Below are 9,698 nucleotides of genomic sequence, written 5' to 3' on the forward strand. Positions count from 1 at the left end.
GTTGCCATGTAATCAGCGGAAATCCAAATAAAAGAGGAGGCGTACAATCTTTCGCCAGAGCGTGCAGGGAGACTGTACAAGAGTACAGCCCAGACGTCTCTCCTCAATTGAGCCAAATTTAATTCTGTCTATGTTTAATTATTTGCTTCTTGTCTTGTTTAATAGATGTCTTCAGTGTTTGAACATTGCTTTATCTAAAATCAACATTTCTGTGAAGCAATTCACTACTTTTGATGATTACATTACATGATAATGTGGTCTAAATATTCATATTTATTTCTGTACATATTTATTGAGATGCTAAGTGAAGCAGACAATAATATTTATGTTATCTACCATTGTTTATATTAACTTATCACTGACATGATCAATATTGATGATTATTGACATGATGACTATTAACATACTAATCAACGTTTCTACTTTTTCAAACCTCTAGTCCCCAGTACAGGGGTCAGTGTGGTTGCGACTGACCACGAAAAGAAAAGGCCAGATTTGTGATGAGTTTGCAATAACTGTTACAAATTAAAGTCTTTGGAGGATTAGTAAGTAAAAGAGGAGAACGCCTTCTCAACTTGGAGGCCAATCGCAGGCAGTCTTCATCTTGTGGGTCATCCTTATAAGGTGGATGACTTCTTACTCTTCTCAGCATTGACTGCTCACAACAAGTTCCAGCAGCATCACCATTGAGACTTGGAGGAGCTTGTTAACATGGCAGCGTCTTTTGATGGAGGACTTGAGATTCATGGATGGTGAACAATCCTCATAACATTTGACTATTTCCCTGTTTGGTGTCATGGAAGCTGAATTCAATGGAACATTTATAACTCTTGGTGGCTTTGTAGAAATTGACAAGTATAGATATCTTTACTTTTTCATCTTGTTGATATTATATATTCTCATCCTCTGCTCTAACTGCACCATTGTATGTCTGATCTGGATCCACGGGGACCTTCATGAGCCTATGTACATTTTCATTGCTGCTTTGTCACTCAACTCTCTTTTGTTTTGCACTGCTAGCTACCCTAAACTTTTCATTGATGTTTTGTCTCAAAAACAGATTATTTCTCATTCTGTTTGTATGTTTCAATATTTTGTTTTGTATTCAATAGGTATTTCAGACTTCTTACTGCTGTCAGCCATGTCTTTCGACAGGTATGTTTCTATCTGCAAACCTCTGCAGTATCCAACTATCATGGGAAAAAGAACTGTCATTGTTCTCTTGACTGTGGCCTGGTCTTTACCTGCATGTGAGGTTGTAGTGGCAACTGTGATTAATTACAAACAAAAACTCTGTGAATTTAAAACAAATGACATTTTTTGTAACAATTCAATTCTCAAGCTTCATTGTGTAAGGTCAACAATTCTTATATTTTATGGTGTGTTCATCTCAATGACTGCTGTTGTTGTTCCTGTGACGTTCATCCTTTTTACATACATAAAGATATTTATTGTAACTTATCACAGTGGTGCAAAAGTCAGGAAAAGGGCTGCAGAGACATGTTTACCTCACCTGATTGTTTTATCCATCTTCCTTGGTTTAAGTTTCTTTGATGTAATCATAACGTCTTTGGAATCAAAGCTTTTAAATCATGTACGTTTTATAATGACTTTACAAATACTTGTGTATAATCCTCTGTTTAATCCAATTATTTATGGAGTGAAAATGAAAGAAATCTGGAAATACATCCAGAGATTGTTTTATCAACTGGTGAACAAAAGAATATGATCACACTTATTAGCACTGAGGTTTGATATTTTTACATACTATTCTCAGAAAAAGTCATTCACGTTATCAAATTGTATTTGTAGTACAATACAGTACATAGCAGCCAAATATTTTAAAAAGTATTTCTGTGAGAGCCATGTACTATTTTTTTAAGACCGAATACAACTAAATACGTGCATTTTTAAGTAAGACCAACATTTTTAGAGTACAATAAGTCTCTTATTCTTTTTAATAACATTGTTATTCTGAAGCTAACCAGCAATGAATAAAATACTTCTTACCATTATTGCGACTTCTTGAACAGGTGCGGTAAAAACCGGATGGATGGATTAAAATGCATGAGAATGTTTTATATTTTGATTTATCTGAGAGCCAGATGGAGTCATCAAAAGAGCCACATCTGGCTCTAGAGCCATAGGTTCCCTACTCCTGATATATAGTTTATTCAATATCCTGCATTTATTGAAATGTTATACAATGTTTGACACTCTCAACTACTCTACATATTTTTTATTGTATTTATAATCTTGACTGAAAAACACTTGTATATAATTGTGCATATGATAACGTTTGTTATCTAAACTCACATTTGGTTTTGTGTTGTGATTATTTAAATTTTTATTTAATCTTTAATTTCTTATAATTCCTTCTAAATAATTTTGAATTGCCTTGTGTTCAAATTGTGCTCTGTAAAAAAACTTGCCCTTACCTTGCCTATAATCTCTTTATTTTCATTAAATGCACCTATGTGGGCATACTTTTGTGATCATTTACAGTAAATATATTTATGTATTGGAACATCATTGTTTTTAATTTTATCATTGCATAAGATAAACTAAGAAAGAAAGAAAGAAGATATTTATGTATTGTCTTTATTATTTTCTCTCCCTATCATACAATGGAAATGTTTTAACACACAATGTAAAGAAAAAAATACTGAGATATGGAGATAGTGTGGTATTAAATAAGGTATGCTTCTAGCTACATCACATTTAAAACAAATTTAACCTTTACCATTGATAAATCATTTACAATAAATGTAAGATTTTGTAAATGTTTTTACTTTCTGCACTTTAATAAACTATCCTGATATGTACTTTTGTGTTTGTATGTAATCAGTATGGAGTCAAAATGATACCTTGTTCTATGCAGCCACTTTAATATTGGACATTACACACACACACACACACACACACACACATATGCAAACACATTGTAAAGCCTGTAAAAGATTACAGGTGAAACAAAAAAAATAAAATATGGTACAAATGTCCATTTATGTCAGCAAATTAAATTCAAATTAAATTTAGATGTGATATAAACCCATTAAATACAAAGTGAGATAAGTCAAGCCTTTATTTGTTATAATTGTGAAGGTCGTGGTTAACAATTTTTTAAAACTCCAAATAGTCTGAGATTGTCAATTCGAGGTTTTCATAAGCCCTAAGTCATAACCATCCAAATATATGTTATGAGCCTATGTCATATATTAGTTTGACTTTGTCAATCTAATTGCAGGATTAAACTAACCTTTGCACAATATTTAAACATTTTTAAATTTCATTTCTATGTGGCTGAGCACGGATGAGCCATGTAAGAGAATACACTATCTTAAGGAGCCAACACAGACCCAAGGACTTTGGATTCTCCTCGCTGAGGAGCCCACAAGACAGAGCCGCAGTATGGTTGTAAACCAAATCATCAAGTCTTGGGGCCTTATGTATAAAGGGTAAAGATGCACAAAAACGTGCCATGGACCTCCACCAGGACCTATCTCGTAATAGTAGAGAATCCTTCAAAAAATCCTGAATCAGGATCAGCCCCAAAATCTAATGACATGTGCCTCATCCAATTTCTGACATTTTGTAAAAGTCACATCAAAGACCGTTAACACTTTTTTGAGACATGCTGCTAACAAACGGAGGGACAAACAAACCGCAACAAACACATAAAAAGTAACTAATCGAAGGATAAATAACATTTTTCATGTTGTTTTATTCATTTGTCGCTTCCCAACAGGCCTTAAGAGGGTTTGCTGTTTACCTTCTTGTCATTCATCCACTCTTTTTGTCTCTGTGGATGGAGGTGGGTACGCCAACATACACAGAGAGTTTAGCCCTGTAATGTAAACGTAAGGTAAAGTAGTTGAAATGAAAACAAATCCAAACACTTGTTATTTGACCCATTTCAAACATTTTCGAAAATTTAAACAAACCCTACCCATAATGTTTTGAGTTAGGTTGTAGAGATGGGATTTATGGCTCTTTCAAGGAAGCTGGCTCTTGAGGAGCCGATCCTTTCAAAGAGCCGTTCAAAAGATTGGCTCTTTATTATATATGTATTTATATAATAAAGAGCCAATATATATAATATATATATATGTAAAAAAATATATATATATATATTATTATTATTATTATTATTATTATATATATATTTTTTCACTGTTTTGTTTTTATTCATGAAACAATGACTAGTATCAGTAATAAGACATGATGTGGATCAGAATAAATGTACGCAAATATTACACTATTGGTGAAAATTATTCTGAAAATTGGCTACAATTAAATTTTTGTCAAGACATGGACTATGACTTGGAGATAGTTTTTTTTCAATGTGTTGACACGAGCGAGATGTGAATGTAGGTACATTTTTATTTAATAATCTAATAAACTAAAAAAAGGCAAACAAAGGGCGCGCACAATGGCGAAGAACAAACTCGACTAATGAAAAAACAAAAGACTAGTACAAAGGCTACAAACTATAAACATGAACAAAAACACTTGCACTGTAGCATGAATAACAAAACTTACGTGGCTTGGACAAAACGAACAGCATGGTATGGCATGAAGGAGTTGAAGGATATGTGGGAAGTTGCCAGACTGAACCCTTGGCAGCTACAGGTTTAAATAATACCAATGATAATTACCAGCAGGTGTGAAACTGAGGACAGGGCCGTGACATGACAAGTGAAGTTAATAAGTTACTATGGTAACAAAGAAAACAAGTCCAGGAACAGTAACCGAGTGTCCAAAAAATAACCAAACATGACAAAAACGAAACATGATCTCCTGGCCGTGACAGAGCCCCCGCCCGTCAGCTGTCCAAAAAAATAAAAAAACAAAACTAAGATCAAGAGTCATGGGAGGGCGGGAGGGAGACATAGCAGTGGGTCGCCAGACCACGTGTCCCCAAACCCACCGGGGAAGAGTCAGGTGGCGGCGACGAGTAGAGGCCCGCTGCACCTGACGAGATGGGCGACCAGGGAAGGGCCACATCCGTGGCCGACGAGAAGGTCGGCTCACCCGGTGGTGGACAACCAGGTAACGACTGGCGGCACTTGGCGTCTTGGAGCTGCGACTGGCGGCACTTGGCGTCGTGGTGCAGGCACTGGAACTTGTCTTGGTGCAGGCACTGAGGCCCGGCAGGGTGCAGGCACTGGGACCCGACGTGGTGCAGGCACTGGGACCCGGCGTGGTGCAAGCACTGGAGCTTGGCGTGGACTTGGTGCCAGCCGTGGACTTGGTCTTGGTGCTAGCCGTGGACTTGGTCTTGGTGCTAGCCGTGGACTTGGTGCTAGCCGTGGACTTGGGCTTGGTGCTAGCCGTGGACTTGGGCTTGGTGCTAGCCTTGGATTTGGTGCTAGCCTTGGACTTGGTGCAGGTCGTGGTGCTAGCTTTGGAGCAGCGACAGGTGCTAGCCGTGGTGCAGGTGGAGGTGGCCTAGCTGGGGGTTGCGGCTTAGCAGGCCGAAAGACCGGTGGTGGTGGCCGTGCTGGCGGCTGTGGCTTAGAATGACGCTGGGCAACACCATCGGAACAGCCCCCCAGCCCCCAGTTTCAGGACTGCTTTGACTGTACAAACTGAAGTGTGTTTGATGATGCCACAAGTGACTCGGATGAGCTCACAGACACTGTAACATCTTACATGAGGAAGTATTTTGTGCCAACAAAGACTTTCCACATCTTCAACAAAAACACACTGGAAAAACTGAAATCTAAGTAAGATGAAATATCTCAAATAAGGGTGATAATTGATTATTTTCTGTCTGATAATATAATTCCTCTCAGTAAGCAGATTTTATGTTTTATTTTATTTATATGTTTTATTGCGTTTAATTGTTTCAAGTGTTTTGGTTCTAAATGATCTCAGTAAGATATTACAGCTTGTTGCTGAGATGTTATGACCTATATTGGGTAAAACATGCTTGAAAGTATTTTTGTCCAAATGTCCAAAACACACTCAGCAATAGTGCACAGGAAGGCGGGGAAGAACAGGGGAAAATGCTGCCAAAATGTTTAAAAGTCCCAATTTTGTACAAAATACCTCCCCAGTTTCCAGTCCCATGAGTCCCGCCGCCGGCCGCACAAGTCCCGGGATGCAAAAAATGTCCAAAACGCACCCAGCAAAGTCCCACGGGAAGTGGGGGAGAAAAGTGACCAAAGTCGTCAAACGTCTCCAAAAATGTTCATAATACCTACCCAGGTTCGAGTCCCACAAGTCCCACTGTCGGCTGCGCAGATCCCGAGATCCCCAAAATGTCCATAACACATACCCAGCCGAGTCTCACGGGGCGGGAGGGATAAAAGTTGGAAAAGTCGGCTAAAGTCCACAAAAGATTTCTTAATACCTACCTAGGTTCCCACTCGAACCCGGGTGTGATTTTTTTAACATTTTACCGACTATTTTTTTCCACTTTTCTCCCCGCCTTCCTGTGGGACTTCGCTGGGCGCGTATAGGGCATCCCGGCTGGCGGCGGCGGGACTTGTGGGACTCGAACCTGGGTAGGTATTATGAACATTTTTGGGACTTTTGCCGACTTTTCCAACTTTTCTCATATTAAAACAGATGACAGCCAAATTTATTTTTGCTGTTTTATTTTCAATGAAACAATAGAAATTACCTACTCATATAGTAGTACAGTTGTTACTAGTGAGAATATACTTATTTTAAGGTCTTTTTGGGTTCATTGAGATTAGCTAATTTTACTTGTTTTGGAAAGTCTTGACAAGCCACATTTTCTAGTGCAATTGGCAGATAATTTTTCGTATTTCAAATGAAATACCCCTAATTTTTTTTTTTTTTTTTCTTGTTTTTGAACATTGACTTTTTGCAGTGCAAACCATGGTTCACAGCAAAACTGAGCCAGCTGTGTCAGGCAAAGGAGGAGGCATACATAGCAGGAGACTGGTGTCTGTAAAGAACACTCAGGAACACTTTGAATAAGGAAATCAGCTGCAAAAAAAATATCTGAGAAGCTGAAAGTTAAGTTTTCAGCCAACAACTCATCTTCATTGTGGAAAAGCCTCCAAGAAAATACCACCTACAAAAGACCATCACCCAATGTTGAGGCTAATTATGGCCTTGCTGAGGAGCTGAATAGTTTCTATTGTCATTTTGATAAAGGGTCTGCTACACCCCCCCTCCCGTCCATCACTACAGTCCCGATGCAATCGCCTCCACTCACCTTGCTACCCATCCCCCTCCTGACACACAATCCACACTAATCATACATGAGGAAGATGTTTGCTGCCTCTTTCAGAGACAGACAATCTGCAAGCCACCAGGACCTGAAAGAATTGCACCTTCCTGTCTCAGGAACTGTGCCGTCCAACTAGCACCTGTCTTCACTTAGATATTCCTCAGATCACTGGAGCTGTGCGAAGTCCCGCCATGTTTCAAAAATTCCACCATCATTCCAGTCCCTAAGAAATCCTCCATCACTGAACTGAAAGACTACAGACCTGTGGCTTTGACTTCAGTCGTCATTAAGTCCTTTGAACGGTTAGCGCTGTGCCATCTTAGGCCCTGCCTACATTAAGCCGGATAACAAATAACTATTTAGCCTAAACCACGTGTCAGCCACACTAAACTATCGTTTAAGCGTCCCGTCCTTGGATAATTTTTTACACGGGTTGGTGCGCTGTGTATTTCTTAAATCTCCGGCTCTTAGCTCTGTGTGGCCTCATCGATTGTTCGGAGAGGAAGTGATGTCAGAAAAGACCGCACCCCACGCAGGAAGTGACTTCAGAAAGAATGCGCACAGCCAGCTTCATAACGACTGGTTTCATAACTGGGATGTAACCACTGGAAAGATGGAGGCGAGTCATCCAGACATGCTCGTCTTTCTCCTTCTTCTATATGTACGGACGCTTGTGGAAATCACACATGGATACCTTAAGAGAAGGAAACGTGCGATTGCAGCTATTTCGGATACAACACATCTCAGACGGCAACATAGCAATGTTGAGCAACGGTTTTGGATAAGGCCTGGAAGAACGGCAGCCTGGTGGGATATTTTTGTCAACAAGTGTGTTGTGCCAGAAGAACGGCAAGAGAACTTTCCAATGTCCAGGTCAGCTGTAATTCCACTTAGCGAAATACTTTGTCCATTTGTCCAAGGGGAGAGAATTAGAATGCGGGCTCTCGTGGATGTGATAAAAAAAAAAGTAGCATGTGCTTTGTATTACCTAAGACTACGGAAAACAACGAATGCATTTGAAATAGCAAAGCAGACTATCAGTTATTGTCCGCGATGTGAGATGTGTCGAGCAATTACTCAACGTCTTGGTCCCGAGTATATAAAGTCACCAAAAACTAATGAAAGGTGTAGGCAAAAAAGGCCCTGTGTTATGGTTTGCTAAGGGGAGGTGACGGCTCAGACACCAGAGGACAGGAGTGTTCAATGATTTGTTATATATATGTATATATATATATATATATATATATATTTAATAATCAAACATTAGAATATGAACTATAGAATGGGGTGTGTCAAAAATCCAAGAGTGTGTATGGTGAAAAAAACTATGTGTACAACTTAACTGAAGTGTGTGTTACCAGGTGTTCAACGAAAGACGAGGAAGTCCAGGGGACGAGAGAGATCCGTCTCCAAACGGGAGGTCGTGATCCAAGAGGCAGTCCGGGAAGCAGGGGGAGAAACGAGATATTGTCAAGAGAGAGCGAAGGAAGGTTTGCATAAAGCAGGATGATCGCTTACGATATGCCAAAAGAAGACTATACTCCGGCGAGCAATGGCAGGTTGTCCAGGCTTAAGAAGGCAGAACGCTCATCACAAACAGGTGTGCTGATTGCCGTTTAATGATTAGAGCTGGTGGACGCTGCAGGGCGGAGACGCGCACGGTGCGTCCCTGGATGTGCGCGCCCGTGGGCGTGTCCTCAGGTGCGCACAGACGGATGAGCGCTGTTGGCAGGGGTCTGAGTCGTAACACCCTGAAGACCAGAGAGAGAAACCTATACCAAAATGACATGATTTTAAACAAATATAGTCTATAACAAATCTGTGCGTGATTTTTGACTGCGAGCTGACTTTTATACCACATATTAAAAATATTACAAAAATAGGTTTTCATCATTTTAAGGCCATACCCAGAGTCCGCCCGTTTCTCTCTAGGGCAAACATGGAAATGCTAATGCAATCTTTTATTTCCTTTCGTTTAGACTATTGTAATGACTTGCTCTCTGGCCTTCCCAAAAAGAAAATATCAGAAGTCTACAATTACTACAAAACTCAGCTGCATGCGGGTACTGACGAGGACCAGATGGCGGGAGCACATTACATCAGTTTTAAAGTCACTGCATTGGGTCCCTGTCTGCTTCTGGGTCAATTTTAAAGTTATTAGTTTTTACATGTCCTAATGACCTTGAACCTTTTTATCCATCTGACCTGCTTTTACCGTATCAACCCTCGCGGATTCTGAACACCTCTGGAACTCGCTTGGCCTTTTAGCTTTACTAGATACCAGAAAATAGACCCACAGTAAAGCGAATTTGGCCACAATGGCCCTCACCTGTGTTATTATATTATTTATATTTTACTTACGTGTCATATCTTTTGCACAATTTTTTTAGATTATGTTAATTTTTGTTATTCTCCAGTGTGGATGCCTCAAAAGTGGTGTTTTTCCCCTGAATCTTATGTTCACTTGCTCCCATGATAACCTGTCACC

The 9,698-nt window shown here is 39.7% G+C and overlaps 1 protein-coding gene across 1 annotated transcript; it reads left to right on the forward strand.

Annotated features, from left to right (window-relative positions):
- The first annotated feature begins 787 nt into the window (after nucleotides 1-787).
- On the forward strand, nucleotides 788-1,729 carry LOC133537831 (olfactory receptor 10J4-like). The gene has a single exon (XM_061878904.1). The coding sequence runs from the start codon at nucleotides 797-799 to the stop codon at nucleotides 1,727-1,729; it is 933 nt and encodes a 310-aa protein (XP_061734888.1). The 5' UTR covers nucleotides 788-796.
- The last annotated feature ends 7,969 nt before the right edge of the window (nucleotides 1,730-9,698 follow it).

The sequence above is a fragment of the Nerophis ophidion genome, linkage group LG19, assembly GCF_033978795.1.
Source record: "Nerophis ophidion isolate RoL-2023_Sa linkage group LG19, RoL_Noph_v1.0, whole genome shotgun sequence".
NCBI classification, from domain to species: domain Eukaryota; kingdom Metazoa; phylum Chordata; class Actinopteri; order Syngnathiformes; family Syngnathidae; genus Nerophis; species Nerophis ophidion.